General features: G+C 48.1%; 1 protein-coding gene across 1 annotated transcript in view; it reads right to left on the bottom strand.

Moving 5' to 3' along the window:
• Nucleotides 1–5,072: 5,072 nt before the first annotated feature.
• The window catches only part of epha2b (eph receptor A2 b), a 69,014-nt gene continuing 46,985 nt past the window's right edge, over nucleotides 5,073–27,101 (bottom strand). The window contains exons 7-17 of the mRNA XM_078238966.1: nucleotides 23,714–23,876; nucleotides 22,292–22,382; nucleotides 21,111–21,169; nucleotides 20,464–20,589; nucleotides 20,139–20,321; nucleotides 19,943–20,004; nucleotides 18,100–18,309; nucleotides 16,498–16,647; nucleotides 13,821–14,014; nucleotides 10,644–10,799; nucleotides 5,073–7,047 (exon numbers count right to left, since the gene is read on the bottom strand). Of these exons, the coding sequence (XP_078095092.1) occupies nucleotides 6,939–7,047; nucleotides 10,644–10,799; nucleotides 13,821–14,014; nucleotides 16,498–16,647; nucleotides 18,100–18,309; nucleotides 19,943–20,004; nucleotides 20,139–20,321; nucleotides 20,464–20,589; nucleotides 21,111–21,169; nucleotides 22,292–22,382; nucleotides 23,714–23,876 (1,503 nt within the window). The 3' untranslated portion in view covers nucleotides 5,073–6,938. The remainder of the gene's footprint in view (nucleotides 7,048–10,643; nucleotides 10,800–13,820; nucleotides 14,015–16,497; nucleotides 16,648–18,099; nucleotides 18,310–19,942; nucleotides 20,005–20,138; nucleotides 20,322–20,463; nucleotides 20,590–21,110; nucleotides 21,170–22,291; nucleotides 22,383–23,713; nucleotides 23,877–27,101) is intronic.

The raw sequence follows: 27,101 nt of genomic DNA, 5'->3' as shown, positions 1-27,101 counted from the left end.
GCTAATTCCACTTATACAAAAGATATTTTAGTAAGAGCTCGCACTTAACGGATGTTGAGAATTGCGTGCTCTTTTCGGATTAGTTAATTGAAATTTTACCCCTGCATAAAGCAATGAGTAATTAAATGTACCAGCCGATACTGGGCTGGAATCCAAATGGAATGAATCACTAACCAGAGTGGACAGATTGTAAATGGACCAGGGCATGGGATACAGACTGAGTCACACTGTGAAACAGCTCACGTATCTTTCTATTGTAGAGCAGTTTCATTGGTAAATGGATAACTAATTGTCGGCGCATTTCCTGGCAGTCACACAGGTTTCGGATCCAACGCGACTGAACGCCTGCACTGCTCACTCAACAACCTTCCCAACATTGGTAAAGCTTCTAGGGTTCCAGTCCACCTGGCTACTGGCAACTGAATCAGGGTCATTGGGCCGGATTCTGCAGTGTCACGGAGATTAGCAGGGTGAATATGTGGGGTTATGGAGATAGGGCCTGAGTGGGAGTGTTGTTGGTGCAGGCTCAATGGGCCAAATGGCCTCTTTCTGCACTGTAGGAATTCTACGATGTCACTCCTCCCCAGTACCAGTATTGTACTAAATGAACTGGGGCCTACATATGCCTTCCTCCACTAATCCCACACAAGGGCAGTTTTTGCTCAACCAGAAACCCCCCACCTCCAAATCACTGCCACAAAAGTTTGGTAGGACATTCCTCCCCTCCTCCACGGTGACAGAGGGGGCCTGCCATTGGTCGATCCCACCGCTGTCAACAGGGTTTCCTATTGTTCACCAAGATAAAAGCAAAATACTGCAGATGCTAGAATCTGAAACAGAAACAAAAAATGCTGGAAAATCTCAACAGGTCTGACAGCATCTGTGGAGAGAGAATAAAGCCAACATTGAGTCTGGATGACCGATGGCATTGCAAGTCTGGGTCATCCACTTATAGAGTCATAGAGGTTTACAGTATGGAAACAGGCCCTTCGGCCCAACTTGTCCATGCCGCCCTTTTTTTTTAAAAACCCCTAAGCTAATCCCAATTGCCCGCATTTGGCCCATATCCCTCTATACCCATCGTACCCATGTAACTATCTAAATGCTTTTTAAAAGATAAAATTGTACCCGCCTCTACTACTACCTCTGGCAGCTTGTTCCAGACACTCACCACCCTGTGTGTGAAAAATTGCCCCTCTGGACATTTTTGTATCTCTCCCCTCTCACCTTAAACCTATGCCCTCTAGTTTTAGACTCCTCTGCCTTTGGGAAAAGATATTGACTATCTAGCTGATCTGTGCCCGTCATTATTTTATAGACCTCTATAAGATCACCCCTCAGCCTCCTACGCTCCAGAGAAAAAAGTCCCAGTCTATCCAGCCTCTCCATATAACTCAATCCATCAAGTCCCGGTAGCATCCGAGTAAATCTTTTCTGCGCTCTTTTTAGTTTAATCATAGAATCATAGAAACCCTACAAAACAGAAAGAGGCCATTCGGCCCATCGAGTCTGCACCGACCACAATCCCACCTAGGCCCTACCCCCATATCCCTACATATTTACCCACTAATCCCTCGAACCTACGCATCTCAGGACACTAAGGGGCAATTTTAGCATGGCCAATCAACCTAACCCGCACATCTTTTGGACTGTGGGAGGAAACCGGAGCACCCGGAGGAAACCCACGCAGACACGAGGAGAATGTGCAAACTCCACACAGACAGTGACCCAGGCCGGGAATCGAACCCAGGTCCCTGGAGCTGTGAAGCAGCAGAGCTAACCACTGTGCTAACGTGCCGCCCATATCCTTTCTATAATAGAGTGACCAGAATTACACACAGTATTCCAAGTGTGGCCTTATCAATGTCTTGCACAACTTCAACAAGACGTCCCAACTCCTGTATTCAATGTTCTGACCGATGAAACCAAGCATGCCGAATGCCTTCTTCACCACTCTGTCCACCTGTGACTCCACTTTCAAGGAGCTATGAACATGTATCCCCAGATCTCTTTGTTGGCTCTATTCTCTCTCCACAGATGCTGTCAGACCTGCTGAGACTTTCCAGCATTTTCTATTTCTGTTCCTGGTGCTCGCACCCTCCACCGCCAGGGGTCACTGTCAGCAGGACTGGAAGATCCCACTGGCAAGAATGATCATAAAGCCCCACCCCTAGATCCCATTTGCAAGGCACAAAGTGCATTCCCTCCCCACTTATCTAAAATCAGCAGAGTGACAAGAATCCATAGAATCCTACTGTGCAGAAGGAGGCCATTTGGCCCATCGAGTCTGCACTGACCACAGTCCCACGCAGGCCCTATCCCCATAACCCCATGCATTTACCCTATCTAATTCCCCTGCCACCAAGGGCAATTGAATATGGCCAATCAACCTAACCAGCACGTCTTTTAGACTGTGGGAGGAAACCGGTGCACCCGGAGGAAACCCATGCAGACACGGGGAGAATGTGCAAACTCCACACAGACAGTGACCCAAGGCCGGGAATCCAATCTGGGTCGCTGGCGCTGTGAGGCAGTGGTGCTAACCACTGTGCTGCTCCGTGCCGGAGATAAGGCTCAGGATCTGCTAGATATTCAATGAGCTAAAACTATATTTCGATTTAACAGAGCTGCTCAAAATGAAGAAGAAATAGAAAAAAAAAATGGCTTCCGCCGTCAGGTGAGTCAGTAACCTTGACAACGCAGATTGAAAATAATTGCCAGAAGTGGGGAGGGGGAAGGCGGAATGAGGGAAAACTGCTTCTTCACAGTGGTAATGATCTGGAAAGCATTGCCTGAAGGGCTGAAGGAAGAAGATTCAAGAGGAACCTTCAACCTGAAAAGGAAAAATTGCACACAGTTGTGAAGGAAGATCAGGCAATTGGATTTTTTTTTAAAAACAGCCAACACAGGCACTTCATGGTGTGCTCAAGGTTACAATGATTGTTTAGTTACTGATGGGTTTGTCACACAGACCGTGTTATAGTGCATTCAGAGTTGTCCTGTGCAGCAAAGGCCCTTCAGCCCATCGAGTCTGCACCGACAATAACTGCCACTAAAGTCATGCTAATCTCATTTCCCAGCACTTGTCCATATCCTTGAATGTTATGATGTTTCAAGTGCTCATCCAAATTATTTTTTTAAAGATTGTAAGGTTTCCAGCCTCCACTATCTTTCCAGGCAATGCATTCCAGATTCCCACCATCCTCTGGACAGCACGGTGGCACAGTGGTTAGCACTGCTGCCTCATAGCGCCAGGATCCTGGGTTCGATTCCCAGCCTGGGTCACTGTCTGCGCGGAGTCTGCACGTTCTCCCCGTGTCTGCGTGGGTTTCCCCCGGGTGCTCCGGTTTCCCCTCAGTCCAAAAGTTGAGCTGGCCATGTGCATTGGCTATGCTAAATTCTCCGAGTGTACCCGAACAGCTGCCGACTAGGAGATTTTCACAGTAACTTCATTGCAGTGTTAATGTAAGCCGACTTGTGGTACTAATAAAATAAGCTTGAGTAAATTTTTTTTCTCAAAACCGCTCTGGAATCTCCTGCCTCTCACCCCAAAACCGTGCCCCCCTCTTTGTTGACCCCTGAACCAAGTGGACGATTATTGGGAAATCCGAGTTACTGGCGACAGGACTATTCCCAGGTAGGCTGCGCCATGGACATTCACACATTAGACCTCAGCTAAAAGTGTAGTTTCATTAGCGAGTCCTTGGCAGCACTCGATCAAGTGTCTCAACCCTGGATAAAGGTTTATCAGTGTCACATGTAGGCACTGCAATGAAGTTACTGTGAAAATCCCCAAGTCACCACACTCTGGCGCCTGTTCGGGTACACAGAGAGAAAATTTAGCATGGCCAATGCACCTAACCAGCACGTCTTTCAGACTGTGGGAGGAAACCGGACCACCCGGAGGAAACCCACGCAGACACAGGGAGAATGTGCAGACTCCGCACAGACAGTGACCCAAGCTGGGAATCGAACCCGGGTCCCTGGCGCTGTGAGGCAGCAGTGCTAACCACTGTGCCACCGTGCTGTGTTTCCCCTCCAGCTATTTGACACGAGAGCTTCCTGCAGCATAGTGGAAGGAAGGCTGCTGAGTACTGCAGTGTTAATGTAAACCTACATGTGACAGAAATTAATCATAATAATACCAGTTTGCTCACATTCTCGACTTTCTGCACTCAGATGGCAAATGCTGTGAAGAGTTCCACTCTGCCAACTTGGCAAACGGTGTGCAGGCACTTGTACTGGGCTCTGGGATTTAGCATCTCACTACACCAAGTATAATCTCAGCACAGCAACTTGCACGGATCCCAAATGGACAGGAAACTGTCCAACCCATCACGCCAACCAGTCTCCCATCCATTGACTCTGTCTACACTTCCCGCTGCCTCGGGGAAAAGCAGCCAGCATAATTAAGGACCCCCACGCACACCTCGGACATTCTCTCTTCCATCTTCTTCCGCCGGGCAAAAGATACAAAAGTCTGAGGTCACGTACCGACCGACTCAAGAACAGCTTCTTCCCTGCTGCCGTCAGACGTTTGAATGGACCTACCTGGGCGGCACGGTAGCACAGTGGTTAGCACTGCTGCTTCACAGCTCCAGGGTCCCGGGTTCGATTCCCGGCTCGGGTCACTGTCTGTGTGGAGCTTGCACATTCTCCTCGTGTCTGCGTGGGTTTCCTCCGGTTTCCTCCCACAGTCCGAAAGATGTGCGGGTTAGGTTGATTGGCCAGGTTAAAAATTGTCCCTGAGATGTGTAGTTAGAGGGATTAGCGGGTAAATATGTGGGGGTAGGGCCTGGGTGGGATTGTGGTCGGTGCAGACTCGATGGGCCAAATGGCCTCCTTCTGCACTGTCGGGTTTCTATGTTTACCTTGCTTTAAGTTGATCTTGCTCTACACCCTAGCTATGGCTGTAACACTACATTCTTCTGCACTCCTTTCCTTCTCTATGAACGGTATGTTCTGTCTGTATAGTGCGCAAGAAATAATACTTTTCACTCTATGTTAATACATGTGACAATAATAAATCAAATCAAAAACTCTAAAGACAAGGAAATCACAGGAAACTCGGTACCAGTATATCTGCTTTTATTACAAAAGACATCATTCTGCACAGAGAGCCTCTCAACTTCTTCACCGGCTCCATTCACTTCGATCTGAATAAATAAACCACTTTCTAAATACAAGCAAATTTAAGACAAATAAGGAATAAAAATCACACACTTGCAGCCGGAGGCAACACAATTAAGTTGAGAGTTAAATAAATAAAAAAAAAGTGTAGTATGAAAGCGCGGAATAAATACAGTTTAAATAAAACATATTTCCATTTCTTTTTTTAAAAAAGAACCAGGGTTTCTATCAAACTATTTCTGAAAAGATTCATATATATATATAAAAATCTGTCCAATCCCAATAAATCACTAAATAAAATTCAGGCTGTGCAAATTCACTCTTTCGTTTTTAAATTTTTTAAAAATAACACGAATTTTTAAAAATAAAGGATTCCACCCCCCCACCCCCTCGCATACAACACTGTGCGCAAATCCACCAGTTACGCCACTCCAACAGCACCACCCCTCCCCGCACATCCCGCCCAAAGCCAAATGATTTTATTGCTATATTGCTTATGGATCATTACAATTACACGCAGACATCGGGAGGCAGGGGAAGGTCTGAAATGGGAATGCTTGCAGGACATGGAGATCAGATACTCGCATTTTGCGGGGGGGCGGGGGGGGGGGGCAGTTTAACCTTTGGGGTTTAGCAAGATGGCGCATTGTTGGCAGAAAGCAGTCAGAAGTACCCGTCACTTGCACCTCCAGGATTGGGGTAGAGGTAGTCTTTGAACTGGCTGAGTGGCACATGACCGCTATTGTTTGGATGACCTGCCCCGCGTCATACATGTGGAATATTGCCCAGTGGTCACTACTAGGGTGCCTCGTGGATTTTAAACACTAGCCCAACATCGAGAGAAATGTGTCAAGTGGCCCCGTTGTGTGCTGGCCTTTTCCAACTGTCTAATCACGCACTGAGAGCAGTGATCTTCAGCTGGGTATTTGGAATGCACTATTAGAGTTGGAAATCATTCAACAGAACCCAATGAACAGGTTTAGCCAACTGGGGAAATGCTGTGCGAGATTTAGCCAGTCACGGCACGACTGTAACACTTGTTTATAATGCCACCATAAGCCCTAGATCTAATAAAACCGGTTTAAATTACATTTGTACACAAGCATCGAGAATTAGGACTCCACACGCCATCTATTAAACTTCGCCTGGTTTGATGGCATCAAGTTTGCCAACTTGACGTTGGTGCTTCAGACCATAAGCAACAGGAAGCGTAGCGTTCCAAAAAGTCCATATTGCCCGAGAGTTTCAGCTTCAGTGTGGTAGTGATCCTGTGGATGCTGCTCGATATGGAGACGTCTCTGGCAACAGGCTAAAGACTGGGCACCTGCCACCCTGTGGGATGAAGCCAAACCAATCCAACGTGTATGGACTGTTCTACGACAAAGTAGAACTGGATGCTGCCTGGATCCAAAGTAACCAGTTCATTCCCTCCATACACACAGACACACACACACACACACACACAACGCATCAGCTCAGCAATTCAGTCATAGCCTCTTTGGCTCCAGGGCTTTGGAAGGTTCCCAGTCCTCACACAATCATGCTGGACGCTCGCCAGCTGGGATCCCAAACACTGGACGAGGGGAGTCACGGGAGTCCGGGTGGTGAGGTATTCCTCTCTGTCCAATTCAATCTCCTCCAGATTTCGAAAAAAGAGCCACAGGAAGAGAGATTTTCTTCAGCACCAGGTTCCTCCAGGACTCTTGCGCCTGTATGTAAAGCCATTGTTCCGTTCAAGTATTGCAAGTCATTTGGAGAAGGTTTTTGGAGTCGTAGCGCCCTCCCGGATGGAACGTGCAGGAGGGAGTTCACACAGTGTATACACCCATGCTGGTAGCTTGTTCCTGCAATCCCAGAATGCTGTAAGCAATCCGTTTCTGATGGCCTGGTAACCGCACTCCAATCTTTTTCACATCCCTGAATTAATATTAAAAAAAAGGGATTAGTTAGCATGTGTCAAATTTTTAAAAACTTGCATCTATACAGTGCTTTTCACAACCAACATCTCAAGGTGCCAACGACAGGCCATTCGAGCTTAGTGACATGACAACCAATTTACGCACAGCAAGCTCCCACAAACAGCAAGGTCATAACAGCCAAAAACTCAATTTTTGTGATGTCGGCTGAGGGATTATTATTGCCCAAGACACCGGGGGTAACTCCCCTACCCCTCCATTAAATCTGTTCTGTCCATCAGAGAGAGCAGGCAGGGCCTCAGTTTGATGTTTTGTCCAAAAGGCAGCACCTCTGACAATGCAGCCCTCCCACAGTACTGCACTGGCGTGTCGGCCTTGAAATGTGTTCGGATTCTGATGCGGGACTTGAACCCAGAACCTTCTGGCAATCGTGCGACTGACTGAGCCGTGTCTGACATGTGGAAGGGGCTCAATCACTAACACAATGGTTTATTTTTCAGTCACTCCGAGTCATGTGTAACGACTTTGCAAATACATTTTATCTGCTTGGTGTGTCCGATGTAACTGTGATCATGCAAATGATAGGAATAGCAAGGAGGACGTTTTCTTGTGTCTGGCTATAATAAAACTACACACAGGTAGGGGGATTAGCGTGACATTGTCGCATCAAAGTTTATTTATTAGTGTCACAAGTAGGCTTATATTAACACGGTAAGAAAGTTATTGTGAAAATCCCCTAGTCGCCACGCTCCAGTTCCTGTTCGGGTACACTGAGGGAGGATTTACCCTGCCAATGCATCTAACCAGCACGTCTTTCGGACTGTGGGAGGAAACCAGAGCATCCGGAGCAACCTTCTGAGGCATCATTGTGGGGACTGGCTGACATCATTCTCTTCCCTCCAGACACTCTTACTGTCAAAGAGGCTACAGGATGGAATGCCTACACAGTTATCCTTGTGGCCAGCCTGAGTAGGCCTTAAATTGGTGTCACCAGATGGACAAGTTTGCGGTCGACCCACTTCTCCAGAGAGGACTCCCTAATCCATTTGAGCCTTACAGCTCGCACAGACTTTGTGCCAATTCAGAGCCTCATTCTAGGTTCAACCTTATTAAATTGAGACAAATGTGGAGCGACACATGTATTTTGACATCTTAAGATCTCTAAGATACCACAGTACGTGTTTAAACTGAGTCTCCTTCCTAACATTTGCCCAAAATCAACAGTTTGTGGAGTTACAGATTTTCCAATCATACTTTTTGTTTTTTTCCCAAAAAAAAGTGATTTTGATGTTCTTGTAGCCAATGAATGTTGGTAGCTTAAACTTTATTTATTAGTGTCACAAGTAGGCTTATATTAACATTGCAATGAAGTTACTGTGAAAGTCCCCTAGTTGCCACACTCCTGCGCCTGTTCGGGTACACTGAGGGAGAATTTAGCACGGCCAATGCACCTAACCAACACGTCTTTCAGACTGAGGGGAGAAACCGGGGCACCCAGTGGAAACCCACGCAGACACGGGGAGAATGTGCAGACTCCGCACAGACAGTGACCCAAGCTGAGAATCGAACCTGGGTCCCTGGCGCTGTGAGGCAGCAGTGCTAACCACTGTGCCACCCCAAATGGGCAACTGTACAGCAACCCTTTCACAAAAAAAGGACTGGAAAACCCATTTAACAATCGACTTCTGCTCAAACCGCAGGTGAAGAGATGTCAGACAAAAGAGGAGATTTACCAGGATGCTGCCTGGTTTGGAGGGTAGGTCTTATGAGGAAAGGTTGAGGGTGCTGGGGCTTTTCTCTTTGGAGCGGAGGAGGATGAGGGGTGACTTAATAGAGGTTTATAAGATGATGAGGGGGATAGATAGAGTGAACGTTCAGAGACTATTTCCTCGGCTGGATGTAACTGTTACTATGGGGCATAACTATAGGGTTCATGGTGGGAGATATAGGAGGGATGTCCGAGGTAGATTTTTTACTCAGAGTGGTTGGGGTGTGGAATGGACTGCCAGCTATGATAGTGGAGTCGGACACTTGGAACTTTCAAGCGGTTATCGGACAGGCACATGATAGGGAGTGGGATAGCTTGATCTTGGTTTCAGACAAAGCTCGGCACAACATCGAGGGCCGAAGGGCCTGTACTGTGCTGTACTGTTCTATGTTCTAAAAGCATCCACACGCCAGCATCTTTAAAACAGTCATTTCCAAGCTACAGTGCGCGGGGAGATTGCCCCCACAGACCAGTTTAACTCTCAGGCTGACACTCCCTACAGATTGGGAAAGAACAGGCCATTTTCCATCCACTGCGGGCTGTATCCTCCCAAGGTGCACCAAACTGGGTTCTCCCAAACTCCACCCTTAATCGTCCTCAGTTCCTTCCTCGGAGATAAGAAGCTGACAGTTCCTGTTTAGCGAGTGAGCATTCCGAGGAGGGGCCAAGGTGATCCCATCATGCTCCACTCTGCTGTGTTTACAATGAACGCAAATGCTTCCCTTATTTGTTTTAAATCTCTGCAGAAAAAGGTGTGCGCGCGTGCGTGTTTTCTTTTGCTACACCCTGACATTAAGGTTCCAGACATGCCACTCACCTCCTGGGATACCAACAGCCAGCAATGAGGATCTTACTCCCGTCAAATGCATTTCCCTCCACCCACCAGCCTCCCCCACCTGGAGCAAATACCTTTGAAAAGCGCCAGGGCGGTGGCTGGCACTTGTGCAGACTGGTGGCACGAGGCAACACCTGGTTTGTAAAACACTCGCTTTGTGCTCACTTCCCATTTTTCTAGCTCACATTATGATTAATTCAGTCCGTCCCGACTATTCCCAAGGGCCCATTTTGGTTTCCGTCTCCATCTTGCTGTCACCGCGCGCTGAATCCGCTCCACGCGAACGAAGCGGTCACACAAAATGCTCGGAAATTGGAGGGCTGACTCACGCTTGTTCAGAGCCAAGGATATGTCTCGCCTCTGTCAAGACGAAACAGCCTCTTTCTCGTGGTCACGCAACAGGAGGAGGGAGACTGACCCCCAGTGACAGCAAACCAGGCCTGCACGCAATGTTTATTACAATGCAGAGGGTCGGTCGCATTTATTTAGTCGAGTGATAGCTTCATGTCAGACTGTGAGAAGTTAGATTGTCCTCAAAACTATTAATAGCACATCCTCGAATTGGTGCCTAAACATCCATGTGAAACTCCCCAGGGAAGAAGGCAAATTCGCAGCAACTCCAGATACAATTCTCATTAAGCATCCTTTTCGTGCTGCATGTAAACCGATGAACAGAACGAGTTTAAGAATGTTGCGGATTTGGAAGACTGAGGAGACGTGCGGTGTGTATTGGGGGGGGGGGGGGGTGGGGGGTGGGAGGGGAGGGGAGGGGGGTGACTGGTACGCCAGTGAGTTGAACACCACCTCCCAGAAAGTGGGCATGAGCGCCACTGCTTTGTGAAGGCTTAGAAGCCAACTCCTCACGGGCAACTTGCCCAGACACAGAGTCCACATCAGTTATCGTTGGACTGACTTGAGTATTTCTTCCATTCTGGCACTCACTCCCAGCTCCGCAGGGGCAGTGCCATTAGGGGCTGTTTCTAATTGTACTTACTCAGTGGTTAGCTGGACAACATGCTCCATTGTGTTGTATCCCGCTGTCAGAAAATTCTCCAAGTACTGTCCCATCTTTATAGACTCCAGCCACTCATTGACCGTACGGAAGATCATACCATCAGTCCCACTGGTACTTGGCAGGCGGATGGACACACTACAAAGAATCAGGAAACCATAGGCGATTAGAATTTGACACGGTTGCGATGTAAAGTTACGTTCATTGTGGACTGACTCCAGGTACACTATGAAATGTAACCTTCTGAGGCATCATTGGGGGGACTGGCTGACATCATTCCCTTCCCTCCAGACACTCTTACCGTCAAAGAGGCTACAGGATGGAATGCCTACACAGTTATCCTTGTGGCCAGCCTGAGTAGGCCTTAAATTGGTGTCACCAGATGGACAAGTTTGCGGTCGACCCACTTCTCCAGAGAGGACTCCCTAATCCATTTGAGCCTTACAGCTCGCACAGACTTTGTGCCAATTCAGAGCCTCATTCTAGGTTCAACCTTATTAAATTGAGACAAATGTGGAGCGACACATGTATTTTGACATCTTAAGATCTCTAAGATACCACAGTACGTGTTTAAACTGAGTCTCCTTCCTAACATTTGCCCAAAATCAACAGTTTGGAGTTACAGCAGATTTTCCAATCATACTTTTTGTTTTTTTCAAAAAAAAGCGATGATGATGTTCTTGTAGCCAATGAATGTTGGTAGCTTAAACTTTATTTATTAGTGTCACAAGTAGGCTTACATTGACACTGCAATGAAGCTACTGTGAAAGTCCCCTAGTTGCCACACTCTGGCGCCTGTTCGGGTAGACGGAGGGAGAATTTAGCACGGTCAATGCACCTAACCAGCACGTCTTTCAGACTGAGGGGGGAAACCAGGGCACCCGGAGGAAACCCACGCAGACACGGGGAGAACATGCAGACTCCGCACAGACAGTGACCCAAGCCGGGAATCAAACCCGGGTCCCTGGTGCTGTGAGGCAGCAGTGCTAACCACCGAGCCACCGATCTAAAGGCGATTTAAGAAAACTCTTCAAGTTATCAATCCATTCTCGTATCTTCTTCGTTTAGTTTGGTTTACAGACATTATTCTTAGCAGGAGCCGAGGTATCAGAGTGCCTGTCCCTTTAACCTCCAAAACCAGAGATTTACGCGACTTCCTCTGGAATGTTTTAATTGCCTCAGCGGCATCCACTGGTTTTATTGCAGTCTGTTTCATATCCAGTCCCCCGTGGGTGACAAGGGTTTATTTTGATCCTTAAATCTTATTTTGAGGTCAGGTAATCTCTGCAAATGTTAGCTCGACGCAGGATGGCCTTAAGCTTGGGAGTAACTGCAACCATGGCAGCGAGGGGTTAAATGTCAGAACATAAGGACAGCCAGTTCAGCGCAGAGGCTAATATTCCAATGCATCATTCTACTCAAGTTCACCCTTGGCCAACGTAATTCCTTCGTTTCTGAGCTAGTCAGACAGGCCTTGATTGCTGAGCTCTGATCAAATTGCCCAGAGCCATTATTCAAATAGGAGGGTTTTTTTGTGGTTTTTCCATTGTTCCTGCACCTGGATCACTGGAATGTGTGCTTCTGGGATTAGAGAGCTATCAAGCACAAAGTTGGATCCTCGCCAGCACTGAGATTTCATTACCACTGCCACTTACGCAGTGCAACAAATCTAAACCAGTAGTTAGGACCAGATAGGTACCTCCCCCCATCCTCAACTGTTAAGAGGGGCGGTCAGGGTCAGAGTTATACTGCCCGAATGGCCAGTATGTCCGGCTGCATGTCACTAGTCCCAACGACCCAAGATTGTTTCCCACTCATGTGGAGAGGTCACTCAATCCCTCCACCTTCATTTTTTTTGGCAGCAGTAGATTTATTAACTGTTTGGATGCTTACATTGGAGAATATTGCTTTTTTTGTAACCAGAATTTTAAAAAAATATATAAAGATGGGATTTGGACATCTCCCCATTCCTTGCAGCTGATAACTCCGATGTCACACACATACAGATAGACTCCCAACACCGTTCAGAGGGAGAATTACACAGAGGGATGGCCAGGTTGCGTTCTCTCACACACCACAAACACAACTCAATGTCATTCACACTGGATGGGATTTTCCACTCCCGCCTGCCCGCCATTGGGCGGGATCTTCCAGTCCCACCGCTGTCAATGGGGTCCCCCGTCGTTCGCACCCTCTGCCGCCGGGGGTGGGAAACTTCACGGCATGGGGTTGCTGTCAGCAGGACTGGAAGACCTTGCTGACAGGAGTGGCCATTGGGAAAGCCTGACATTGCAGTCAACCAGTTTTTGTGTTTGTGCAATGTTTAGGTGGGGGGGAGGAGGGGGGGGGGGGGGGGGGGTTTGTTGGGGGGGGTGGGGGGGGGGCGGTGGTGATGTGAAGGAATTTATTTACCTTGGCAGTCACCAAATGAATCTAATAAAACATTCCAAGCAAATCCCTCGCTTAAACCTTGTAACAGGCGGAGTTGAGCAGTGATCCCAATAGGCCCATCAACTCATCGCCAATAGAGGAGCTGGAAATGCCAACAACAGCATCTGTGGAGCTCACCAATCTCCAAGCTGTTTTGGACAATTTCCTTTTGATATTGCAGTAAGTTTTCAATCGACCAATTGCTGGCGGTTTATCAGGTTAATAAAGCCTGCTGACCTTCACTTGGTGGGCATTGATAACATTGGCATCCGCCTTCAGCGGAGCCTGCCAGTGCGTACACACTCACCAACAGCGAAATGGTGAACCGCATTGGAGAGCGATTGGTTTATAATCTTTTCACAGCGTTAGTTGGTGCTGGGGTGTACGTTACACAGTAACCAATCGTTACATTAAAGGTTCAAACAGTCACCACTTGGGAATATCACAGCCGATCCCCAACTGTCTTCATCCAACATTGACACGTGCGCACCTTCTGAGTCAGGGTGGGTCATAGGATAGCAATCAGGACTGGGAACCTGGCTGACTCCTCTCCTCCGACCCACCCACCCCAAACTCCACATGAGCACCTCAACGGCACTGAGGCCAACAGCAGTGCTCCTTCTACAACCGCCTAGTGAGGTTTTGGGAAAGGAGCTCAGGAACACAGAGTTGTTCCCAATCCTCCTGTACAGAAGGTGGCAGCATTTTCCTATCCCGCAGGGACCTTACCGTGGATCGAAGTCCGCGATGTTTTTCAAGGAGTCTGGGTTGCGGATCAGTTTGTCGAGGATGTTGACGATGTCACCAAACTTGGGCCGTTTGGCCCGCTCCTGTTGCCAGCACTGCATCATCAGCTGGTAAATGGCGGAGGGACAGTCCATTGGAGCAGGCAAGCGGAATCCTTCATTAATCGATTTCATCACCTGCAAAAGACACAAACGTATAAAATAATAACCCAGGGCAGGAACAAGTGCCATTTGCCTGCAGCTGACAGATGCCAAGAGGAAATAAAACACAACAACAATCCAGAGATCGTATTTTTTTAAACACTGTGGAGTACGTGCTGTCCGAGGCTGAGGCCTACAGTGCAAGAACCATTCTCAACACCAATAGCAGTTTGGGTTGAAGGACAAACTGATGCCATTGGCGCTCTGGTCAGTATTATCCAACCACAGCAATGTTGACAACTTGGGATCCAAAAGGTAATTTTTATAGGAGGTGGGTGTCGCTGGCTAGGCCAGCATTTGTTGCCCATCTCTAATTGCCCTGGAAAAGGTGGTGGTGAGCTGCCTTATTGAACCACTGCAGTCCCGGAGGTGTAGATACACCCACAGTGCTGTTAAGGAGGGAATTCCAGGATTTTGACCTAAAGACAGGGAAGGAGTGGCCGATATATTTCCAAGCCAGGATGGTGAGTGGGAAATTCCAGGTGGTGGTGCTCTTAGGTACCGCTGCTCTCGACCTTCTAGATGGTAGAGGTCATGGGTTTGGAAGGTGCTGCCTAAGGAATCTTGGTGAATTCCTGCAGTGCATCTTGTAGATGGTACACAGTGCTGCCACTGTTTGGTAGTGGTGGAGGGATTGAATATTTGTGGAAGGGGTGCCAGTCAAGCCGGCTGCTTTGCCCTTAAGGTCATTGAATGGTGATAAATTCTTAAAATGTTGCTCAGCCGAACTGTTGGGTGCAGGGCTCCCACTTGAAATGAGATAGTCTAGCATCTAATGAGCATGGAAACCCAGAATAAACAGTTCCTAAACAGACAATCCCACTCCCCTGGCGGAGGATGGATTATATCACACTGGTGTGCTTTCCAACGCTGGAGGTTAAGATGTACATTACATCTAACCGGGACAGTAACCAAGCTGGTGGTGCCTGGTACGATCCCAGGTGACCGAAACACAAAATATTCCATTCTCCCACTGACTTTAATTAGCATCTGACAAGCTGCAGAGAAGTGAAATGGACAAACACTTCTCATGTAAACTGCAAAACAACAAGAACACGCAACAAGCAACAAGAACACGCAACAAGCAACAAGAACACGCAACAAGCAACAAGAACACGCAACAAGCAACAAGAACACACAACAAGCCTCAAAAATCACTGGCCAGGAATCTTGTTCCCATTGATTATTAGTCCACATCTGCATCGTGTGGTAGTTATTTAATTAATAGATTAAAAAGCTTGTTTAAAATTGGGTAAGTTCAAGAAGACTGCATCTGTTCATAGAAACTAGAAGCAGGAGTAGGCCATTCAGCCCTTCGAGCCTGCTCCGCCATTCATTTTGATCATGGCTGATCATCAAATTCAATATCCTGAACCCGCCTTCCCCCCATTTCCCTTGATCCCTTTAGCCCCAAGAGCTGACTTGTACTTAACAGCTATCCCATGAATAGGATCATAGAATCATAGAAACCCTACAGTGCAGAAAGAGGCCATTCGGCCCATCGAGTCTGCACCGACCACAATCCCACCCAGGCCCTACCCCCGTATCCCTACATATTTACCCGCTAATCCCTCTAACCTACGCATCTCAGGACACTAAGGGGAAATTTTATGATGGCCCATCAACCTAACCCGCACATCTTTAGACTGGGAGGAAACCGGAGCACCCGGAGGAAACCCACGCAGACACGAGGAGAATGTGCAAACTCCACACAGACAGCGACCCAAGCTGGGAATCGAACCCAGATCCCTGGAGCTGTGAAGCAACAGTGCTAACCACTGTGCTACCGTGTCGCCCCCATAGGATGGGAATGGAGGGATATGGTCCCAGGAAGTGTAAGGGGTTTTAGTTAAGCGGGCAGCATGGTTGGTGCAGCCTTGGAGGGCTGAAGGGCCTGTTCCTGTGCTGTAATTTTCTTTGTTCTATCTCAGAACCCATCTGATTGGAAATCACCTCGGTCCTGAGGGACTGTCTGAGAAGAAGAAGAATATTCCCCGAAACTCTACCCCGCCTCGCCCACCACAGAATCTATGAGATCCCCCTCACTCTTCCAAACTCCAGTGAATATAATCCTTTATATGGGGACCTGCCATCCCAGGAATCAGCCTGGTAAACCTCCCCTTCACTCCTTCTACAGCAATTCTGGACTTCCCCACCATCGGGAATATTCTTTTGGAATCTATGGACATTCGTCCCTCTGCACTGCACTCCCTGCCCCTCTGTTCTCCCAGGCTACTTTTGAATCACCTCTACTCATTGGTTAGTGTTGCCGCTTTTTCTCCTCTGTGATATCATTTGCCTGTGTATTGCTCTTCTTATGTTCTTCAAGCTCCCATGTAGTGCTTTCCTGCCCCCATTTAACTCTTGGTTGCCTTGCACTCTCTGCTCCCAGGCCTCTTAAGTTTGTTAAATCCTGTGCACAAAGAGTTTGCACTATTTTATAGACCTCTGACTCTTACCTCATGATTGGACATATCCCAGTAAGGTCTCTCTCCGTAGGACAAGACTTCCCACATTACGATGCCAAAGCTCCACACGTCACTTGCCGAGGTAAACTTCCGATAAGCGATTGCCTCCGGAGCAGTCCAACGGATGGGAATCTTCCCTCCCTGAAAGGAGACACGTCATCAGCAACTGAGGATGCCAAGGTTTCCCCAAGTGCATCAAAAAGAATAACAGTACCACAAAAGTTGGAGCTCCCATGACAATCCCCATCGCAATATTGGATTGCCACGTTTATAGACTGTGCCATTTTCAACTACATTTTCCACGCCAGCGAGTACTTCAAACATCCTTAAACCCGCCGCTTCTTGACGCTCCATGGGCACAATCTGCCACAAGTGGACAGCCCTTTGCCACCAGGGGCAATCATCAGCCTCTATGGCAGACAACCAATTGCTGTTCAAAGGCCAACAATACCCCAGAGAAAACAGCAGCTGCTGTATTCCTGCGACATTTACAGAAATCCAGGAAAATCTATTGGCAACCTGTCGGTTAAAGGTTAGGACTATGGGAATGAGAACGGAACTATTCGCAAAACTTTCTAAAACCCAGAATTTGCAGCAGAGCGGGAGTGTGTGTTACCCGGAAAGGACATGAAACAGACCATAACAAAGGGTTATCACAGAATGTGAGCAATACGGTGGTTGGCTCCCAGATCAATTCTTCCCACTTCTAAAATTCTTATCCATTATCCAGTTTGCCCATGTTACATTTGACAAATGAGAAGGACTAAAAGTAAAATTTATTTATTAGTGTCACAAGTAGGCTTACATTAACACTGCAATGAAGTTACTGTGGAAATCCCCTAGTCGCCACACTCCGGCGCCTGCTCGGGTACACGGAGGGAGAATTTAGCATGGCCAATGTATCTAACCAGCACATCTTTGGACTGTGGGAGGAAACTGGAGCACACGGAGGAAACCCACGCAGACACGGGGAGAACGAGAGACTCTGCACAGACAGTGACCCAAGCTGGGAATCGAACCCGGGTCCCTGGCGCTGTGAAGCAGCAGCGCTAACCACTGTGCGGAAAATGCACTGACAACATAAAAGCTTATCTCCACTGCAATTTTGAGTGACAGACATTACAAGGGAGATGGTGGCGTAGCGGTATTGTCACTGGCCTAGCAGTCTCGAGATCCAGGGTAATGTTTTGGGGACCTGGGTTCAAATCCTACCATGGCAGATGGTAAATTTGAATTCAGTTAAAAAAATCTGACCATTGTCAATTGTAAAAACCCACCTGGTTCACTAATGCCCTTTAGGGAAGGGAATCTGCCATCCTTACCCGGTCTGGCCTACACGTGACTCCACCTTGCTTGGAAATACAAAAATTTGCAAAGGGTTTCCCCTCCCCACTGCCAATTCAATCCATTCTCACCACAACACCAGGTTCAAATCCAACAGGTTTATTTGGTATCACGAGCTTTCGGAGCGCTGCTCCTTCCTCAGATGAGTGCAATAAATCTGTTGGACTTTAACCTGGTGTTGAGAGACTCCTTTACTGTGCCCACCCCAGTCCAACGCCGGCATCTCCACCTCACAAAGGATATACTCACACTCGTGGTGTACGTCCCCTCGGGGTCATCTTCCAACACCCGTGAGAGCCCAAAGTCTGACACTTTGCACACCAGTTGGCTGTTCACCAGGATGTTGCGAGCCGCTAGGTCCCGGTGTACGTAATTCATGTCGGAGAGATACTTCATGCCGGAGGAAATTCCGCGCAGCATTCCGACCAGTTGGAGGGAGGAGAAGTCACCGTCATTCCTCTGCAATGGAAGAAGTGAATTCCCGTTAATCTCTGCAGCACAATCAGCTTCCCCAGCCCCACTCACTCCCAGTTATCATTGACTAAACATTGAATGCATTCAAGAGGCGGCTGGATACAGCATTTGGGGCAAATGGGATCAAAGGTTATGGGGAGAAAGCAGGATTAGGCTATTGAGTTGGACGATCAGCCGTGATCGTGATGAATGGTGGAGCAGGCTCGAAGGGCCGAATGACCTCCGCCTGCTCCTCTCTTCTACTTTTCTATCTAATCCGTGTTGGGAAGGATGAGGGGGGAAAAATCATGGACTGTGCCGGAAGTGGCCTCCTGTGGTTCCCGGTGGTCGCTTGCAGACCAAGTGGTTTTAATAAGCTGCGTGCCTCACAATATCCACACAGCGCTTGCTGTGAGATCTTCATTCCCACACCTCAAACTGCAAGGGTCAAAGGGCAGTAATCTGCTGACCTTTGACTCTTGGCAAGATTGTTTAACACATTTTGGATATTAATGAAATCATACTCAAGGAATTGATTGTACACAATCAGTGTGGTGGCCGTGGGGTTGGAGTCCCTGCAGTACAGGAGACGACCATTCGGCCCATCGAGCCTGCACTGACTCTCCAATATAGCATCTTACCCAGGCCCACCCCACCCCCGTAACCACAGGACCATAAGACAGAGGAGCAGAATTAGGCCATTCAGCCCATCGAGTATTCTCCACCATTCAATCATGGTTGGTAAGTTTCGCAACCCCCATTCTTCCACCTTTTCCTTTGATCCCCATGTATTTACCCCACTAATCCCTCCAACCTAAATATCTTGAGACACTAAGGGGCAATTTAGCATGGCCAATCCACCTAATCTGCACATCTTTGGACTGTGGGAGGAAACCAGGGCACCCGGAGGAAACCCACGCAGACACGGGGAGAACATGTAGACTCTGTTGGGCGGCACGGTGGCACAGCGGTTAGCACTGCTGCTTCACAGCTCCAGGGACCTAGGTTCGATTCCCGGCCTGGGTCACTGTCTGTGTGGAGTTTGCACATTCACCCCGTGTCTGCGTGGGTTTCCTCCGGGTGCTCCGGTTTTCTCCCACAGTCCAAAAGATGTGCGGGTTAGGTTGATTGGCCATGCTAAAATTGCCCCTTAGTGTCCTGAGATGCATAGGTTAGAGGGATTAGCAGGTAAAATATGTCGGGATTTAGGGGTAGGGCCTGGGTGGGATTGTGGTCGGTGCAGACTCGATGGGCCGAATGGCCTCTTTCTGTACGGTAGGATTTCTATGATTCTGCATAGACAGTCACCCAAGGCCAGAATTGAATCCGGATTCCTGGCACTGTGAGGTAGCAGTGCTAACCGTATGCCACCGTGTTGCTCTGTCGAAAAATGCAGAGAAATGCACAACTCAAGATATCTGTACAAGCTGTGTAGCTTGGTTCGCTTTCCACACTGTATCCTCTTACTGAGTGTTGCATGGAGACGTGATTAGGAATATTGTTCCACATGGAAATTAGGGTAAAGGCTGCAGAACACAAGGTGCTTCAGAAATTTTCCACTTCATTGCTTAGGACTGGTTAAATGTTCCAGATTTTTTCAAGCAGACTCCCCCCAAGGATTTGAACCGCAGGTACTCACCCGGAGGTAGGCATCGAGTGCTCCGTTTTCCATATACTCGGTAACAATCATCAGGGGTTTGTCTGTAAGGAGACAGTGCGTAAAGTTAGTGCATCTTTTAGCACAGATTCACTCGCTCTCTCCCCAGGCCACTCCACAAGAGTTTACAGGCTGACTGCATTCTCAATAAAATACTTCATTCAACCCAGTTACTCACATTTAGTGACAACTCCCTCCAGGTGGATAACATTGTGATGACTGAACTGTCCCATGATGCTGGCTTCACTCAGGAAATCGATCCGTTGGCTCTCCGTGTAGCCGGCTTTCAGGGTTTTGATGGCTACACCAATCTCCTTCCGCCCTTTCTTCAGGATCCCTTTGTAAACTTCACCAAATTCACCTGTTTGGGCACAGAGCAGAGAATTTGGTTATATGGTTATGGTGCCCACGATGGGCCGAATGGTCTCCTCCTGTACGGTTATGGTGCCGCTTGGCATGCACTGCCAGATACTGGGTCATTTTCCTGGTAAAACGTTACGTACCGGCTCCAATCACTTTTTGTTTGGTGATTGCGGATGGGTGGATCTCATCAGCAAACTTCAGGATGGCCTGGTTTGGGTCCTCGTACGTGTGTGGATCAACATAAGTCTTCAGAGGCTTCAGCTGGTCTAGAGGCACAAAGTAACACAAACATTTTCATGTTTTCATCCACATCTGTTAAAACAGTGGGCAAGATACTAACATTAACAGTTGCACACGTGATTTCCATATGGTCCAAGTCAGTGCAGAGGCCTGTGGACCACCTGTTGGACTTTAACCTGGTGTTGTTAAACTTCTTACTGTGTTTACCACCAGGCCAGCAGGAAGCACGCATTTACTCAGACAGAGCTAAGTTGAGGGTGAGGCCTATAGGCCTAGCAGGCCGAAGGTGTCTGTGGAAGCCATGACAGGAACTGTCTCGAGGGACTGGCTTTTTCAATATTTGGTCAGTAACGCAGGTTTGCAGTAAGTACCGAATGCATAAATTTGAGGTAATTGAAATTAAAAATCTGCATTTTCAAAATGTGAGTGGTAAAAAGGGAAGACATTACTCAGCTTATGAACAGGAAATCAGCTTTCGCTGTCTCCACTCTGACTGGGTTTCTCTCTCAGAAACAGGATTTTGTAAAAAATTTCAAATGAGACTTACCAGAGTGCTTGGTGAAATAAATATCCTCAGGTCCCTGCCGTGCCCGGGAACCGCGCCTCCTAAAAAAAGATTTAAAAGAAAATCATTCACGGCCTGAGTTCAGAGGAGCACTCGGTAATTTTAATCATTGAAAGCCAGGCAACAAAAGGTCTCAATGGGATTTTCCACGTCCCTCAGCCCCCCTGGCAGTGGAGGTGGTCCGCCATTGGGCGGTGGGGGGGATTTTCCAGTCCCGCTGCTATAGGTGGGGCTTCCCGTTGTTCATCCCATGGTGGGGGCTCATTGTCGGTGGGACCCAACATCCCGGCCGGCAGAAACGGCGGGAAAATCCCACCCCTCATTTTCAATGCACGAAGTGAATGGAAGAGTTTGATTTCTTCCACGTGTGGCTTTAAAGTATAAAAATTTATAAAGTTTATCCTATTAGTGTTGCAAGTAGGCTTACATTAACACTGCAATGAAGTTACCGTGAAAATCCCCTGGTCGCCACACTCCGGCGCCTGTTTGGCTATACTGAGGGAGAATTTAGCATGGTCAATCCACCTAGCTTGAACATCTTTCGGACTGTGGGAGGAAACCAGAGCACCCGGAGGAAACTCACACAGACACGGGGGCGGGGGGGGTGGGGGAACATGCAGACTCCACACAGATAGGCAGGAATTGAACCGGGTCCCTGGCGCTGTGAGGCGGCAGTGCCAACCACTGTGCCACCGCTACCATTTTGAAAATAATACACATCACCTCCCCTCTGGTTGTTGATGAAGGGAAAGAAAATGCTCCCTCCAGACTAATTGGGTTTCAGTTGCATTGACCAATCTGCCTGTGTCAGACCTAACGGGACTTTTAAAACCCCAGCGCTAATTGTTCACACCCACCGTGGGTGTAACTGGGCTAGGTCTAAATCTGGAGCATTTCACACAAGTATTCAACTGGCACGGAAACAACGGGCGGGATTTACCACCCTGTGTTTCACGGTGGCAGCCTGCCATTGGCTGGTGGTGGGATCTTCTGGTCCCGCCGTTGTCAACAGGGTTTCCCGTTGAATGCGCACCCCTCACCGCCGGGAAACCCGTTGCCGGGGATGCGCCACCGGCAAATCTCGCCGACGCGAAGGGCTGGAAAATTCGGGCCAATGAACACAGCGTTCCGAAGGCGTTATTTCAACTGCTGCAGGAACTCACCTTCGCCTCAAATAGAAAATAACGAGCAGCAGCAGAACGATGATGGCTCCCCCAACCACCATCCCGACGATAAGGATCGTCCAGTTAGAATCTACTGACAGAAACGGACGGGAATTATTTTCTGGTTTTAAGCATTAACAGGCTTCCATTTCATTTCAGATTCACACCGTACGCAGCTTTCCTTCCGATCCCCGACCAATGGTTGTTTCACGTCAAGCTCCTGAGAACACCTACTGATCTATCAAGAAGATGTTGGACGTGTGGAATCAACCCAAGCTCGCTCCGGAAGCAGCATTCACGCAATTTACTCTGTGTCCTCCGGGCCGTTAAGCCTTTATTGCCCAAGGTACAGAGTACGAGAGGCCTTGCTGCAGCTGTCCAGGGCCTAGCCGAGACTACACCAGCACGCCATTCATTTTGGTCTCCAGGGCTGGGATTTCTTTGCTCCATCGTGGTGGGACCCACCATGGGAGACTCAGTGGCCCAGCTGGAAGTCCATTGACGTTCAGTGGGGCTGGACGATTCCAGCAGTTGGCGGGGGGGGGGGTCACAAAATCCCACCCCAAACCCCAGGAAGAATTGGAGTGCGACAATGGTGTTGAGGAAGAAGATCAGCTGTGATTGTACCGAATTGCGGAGCAGACATTGGGGGTGGTGGAGGAGGTTGTGTGGTCTACACCTGCTCCTATTTCTCATGATTGTAAGCACAGCAATTTACAAAACACCAAATGCACAGCGGATTCAGTAAACTCACAGGCCAAACTGGCGAGGGATGGGAGCCTTTGATCTGCTAACCTGACCTCTAGGACAGGATTGTAAGGCTCTGAGCAGTTTTAGAAGTGAAGGAATCACTAAGGGGGATGGAGGGGAAAACAAAACAAAATGGTGGAAACTCGGTCTAAAAAGCATACAAATGTTGACAATACACTGCAGATCCCATCAAAAAGGCTTTCATAGAATCCCTACAGTACAGAAAGAGGCCATTAGCCATGTGTGGAGCTATGGGGATAGGAGGGGCAAAGGGGCCTGGGTAAGATAGTCTGTCAGAGAGAGTTGGTGCAGACTCGATGGGCCAAATGGCCTCCTTCTGCACTGTAGGGATTCTATGATTCATTCGGCCCATCGAGCCTGCACTGATAACAATCCCACCCAAGCCCCATCCCCATTAACCCCACGCATTTACCCCGTCAGTCCCGCTGACAGCAAGGGGCAATTTAACACGGCCAATCCGCCTAACCCACACATCTTTTCTGGGTTTGGGAGTTTAACGTCTGACAAACATGCCCCCATGAAACCGCTCTCTTGCGTGACGGCAGACCCATATCCGTGTTCACATCCCTCGTCTCTTGAAAAGAGAGACGGATTTACAAACGTACTAAAAGAGGAAAAGGACAATCCGGGAGTACATTGACGAGACTTTACCTTTATCGGGAAGGGTCAGGAACTCGTACGTCTCGCTGTAAAATCCAGCTCCTTCGGGCGTCAGTGCCTGCACGCGGAAAACGTACACCGTTCCAGGCTGCAAGTTTGAAACCTTCACGAAGTTATTGTCAGATCGCAGCACCGTGTAGCTCTGCTGATCCACCTACAGGCCGAGAAACATGGAGAGAAAGGACCTGTAAAACAGCAGCTCTGATTATCAAGGCAATGGGGTTGACCCCAGTCTCTTGGGGGTCATGGGGGAGGAGGAGGGGGGAGTGGTGTTGCTCTCAACAGAATGTGAACTAAAGTGAAGAGAATTAACCTTCTCCTTTTTGTGGTTTCTCTTGTTCTGCATAGCAATGGCATCCTGGTGATTAAGAGGCAGTAATGATCTCTTTGGAGCAGTGAATGGCCACAATCAGATAAAGGGGGAGTGAAGGGGGGGGGTAAATCACACCGCTCTCAGGGTGTCTCATTATTATGTAAACCTTTCAATGTGCCCAGGAATCAAGCACAAGGAATACATGCATGTTAAACAGGAGAACGACACAGCTTTTGTCATTCACGAGAGAACAAAAGGGTTCGCGTCATAAGGCACAAAAGCAAAGCCTTTTCAACTCATCACCAGTTACTGCAGTGGTTGTGAATTTGATGTTGCAATGTGCAGCGGGCAGAGAATTCCTTTTGTTCAAGATGGAGATACACTCGGGAATCTGGAATGGGATTGGATCGCCTTCACCTCAATGGCCATTCTTCCCGCACGAATCCAAACAGTGAACATGGTTGAGCTATTTGCACAGCGTGCATCCTCACCAACCCCTTCCTGACCAGTTTATTCAGTAAGAAGTCTCACAACACCAGGTTAAAGTCCAACAGGTTTATTTGGTAGCAAAAGCCACTGGCTTTCGGAGCGCTGCCCCTTCATCAGGTGGGTGGGAGTTCTGTTCACAAACAGGGCATAGAAAGACACGAACTCAATTTACAAAATAATGGTTGGACTTTAACCTGGTGTTGTGAGACTTCTTACTGTGTTTACCCCAGTCCAACACCGGCATCTCCACATCAGTTTATTCAGCACAGATCAGGGAACAGAGTGGGAGATCTTCCCGATTATTTTAAGGAGTTAGATGCTGGCACAGGAAACCACCAGGTTAAAGTCCAACAGGTTTATTTGGTAGCAAATACCATAAGCTTTCGGAGCAATGCTCCTTCGTCAGATGGAGTGGTCTCTGTTCTCAAACAGGGCACAGACACAGAAATCAAATTACAGAATACTGACGGCATCCTTTCACTTTATTTAATCATGCGATGTGGGCATCGCTGACTGGGCCAGCATTTATTGCCCATCCCTAACTGCCCTCCATTTCAGAGTCAACCGCATTGCTGTGGCTCTGGAGTCACATGTAGGCCAGACCGGGTAAAGATGGCCGTTTCCCTTCCCTAAAGGACATTCGTGAGCCAGATGGGTTTTTACGACAATGGTTTCATGGTCACCAGTAGACTTGCAATTCCAGATTTTTATTGAAGTCAAATTTCACCATCTGCAGTGGTGGGTTTCGAACCTGGGTCCCCAGAGCATCACCCTAGGTCTCTGCATTAATAGTCCAGCGACAATACCGTACTCCACTGCCTCCCTGATCCGTGCTGTTTCTCAAACTCCTGGGAATTTCTGGTGTGCAAGACAGAGAAACGCTCAAAATCAGGGGTTTTTTTTATAGCAAGGTAATTTTGGAGAAAGAATTTCACGAAACGAATTCCCTTCCTACAGGATATGGAACGGAGCGGAGGCCTGCGATTCCACTAATTCCCACTGACAACCTGTCAGTTTCCACTTAACACCTCGAGGGATTGAACTGGGTGTTTCTCACTCATCTCAACGAGGGATTAGTCGGACTGGTTCTCAGATATATGTAACAGTATCTGTGTTTCAGGATGTTACACTTATTACCCACTACACAACCTTGCAGCTGTCTGAAGTCCAACACCCTCACTCGCCTGTTCACTCCCTTAATTAAACCGCAGACTGGTTTCAGTTCACTTGTTTTAAATGCATCCACTGGTGTGAAATTCCTTTGGTCAGCTGAATGTTAGATATGCATGAGAACCATCACCATGGAATCATAGAATCCTTACAGTGCAGAAAAAGACCATTTGGCCCATTGAATCTGCACCGATTCAGCATCTCACCAGATCCCCCCCCCCACCCCATCCCCGTAACCCTATGCATTGGGCAGCATGGTGGCTCAGTGGTTAGCACTGCTGCTTCACAGCGCCAGGGACCCGGGTTCGATTCCCGGCTTGGGTCACTGTCTGTGTGGAGTTTGCACCTTATCCCTTTGTCTGCGTGGGTTTCCTCCGGGTGCTCCGGTTTCCTCCCACAGTCCGAAAGACGTGCTGGTTAGGCGCATTGGCCGTGCTAAATTGCACCTTTTTGTCCAAAGATTGGCTATGCTAAATTCTCCCTCAGTGTACCCGAACAGGCACCAGAGTGTGGCCACTAGGGGATTTTCATAGTAACTTCATTGCAGTGTTAACATAAGCCTACTTGTGACATTAATAAATAAACTTTAACTTATTCACCCCACTAATGCCCCCTATCCTACACATCTTTGGACACTAAGGATCAATTCAGTTTAAAGTTCCGGTTCTCCAGTTTCCTCCCAAAGTCCAAAGATGTGCAGGTTAGGTGGATCGGCCATGCCAAATTGCCCCTTAGATGTGTAGGTTAGATGGTATTAACCATGTGTGGGATTACAGGGATAAGGCCGGGGAGAGGGCATGGGCAAGATACTTTGTCAGAGAGTTGGTGCAGACTCGATGGGCTAAATGGCCTCTTCTGCACAGCAGGGATTTTTGATTTGATTTATTATTGTCACAAGTATTAGCATACAGTGAAAAGTATAGTTTCTTGCGCGCCATACAGACAAAGCATTCCGTACATAGAGAAGGAAACAAGAGAGTGCAGAATGTAGTGTTACAGTCATAGCTAGGGTTTAGAGAAAGATCAACTTAATGCAAGGTAGGTCCATAGGATGCTATGACTCGGAGTCTGTGCTGCCCTTTTTGGGAGTAGTGGCATGTTACGGTAGAGCCACGTTGAGTTAGGTGAGGTATTGAAGGGTATCTGGGGATCTGTGCCTCAGTAGATCAGCACTTTCAGGATAGAAGGACAATCAGGGGAAGATAGCTCTTTTGGGCAGGCCTGTATGGAAGACACAACCAATGGCAAATATGTCACAAAGAACGACAGCTCCTTGAACATCTCGAGACAGGAATTACAGAAAAGGTGATGGTAATTGCCGGGATTCTGTGCCGAGAAGCAGAGTGACAGCTGTGAGGTTAAACCACACCCAAAGGGTTTTTCATGAATGGGGGAAGAGGACAGAGA

Source organism: Mustelus asterias, chromosome 22 (assembly GCF_964213995.1).
Source record: "Mustelus asterias chromosome 22, sMusAst1.hap1.1, whole genome shotgun sequence".
NCBI classification, from domain to species: domain Eukaryota; kingdom Metazoa; phylum Chordata; class Chondrichthyes; order Carcharhiniformes; family Triakidae; genus Mustelus; species Mustelus asterias.
Note: the sequence above shows the minus strand (reverse complement) of the source record. Positions and strands in the feature narration are given on the sequence as shown.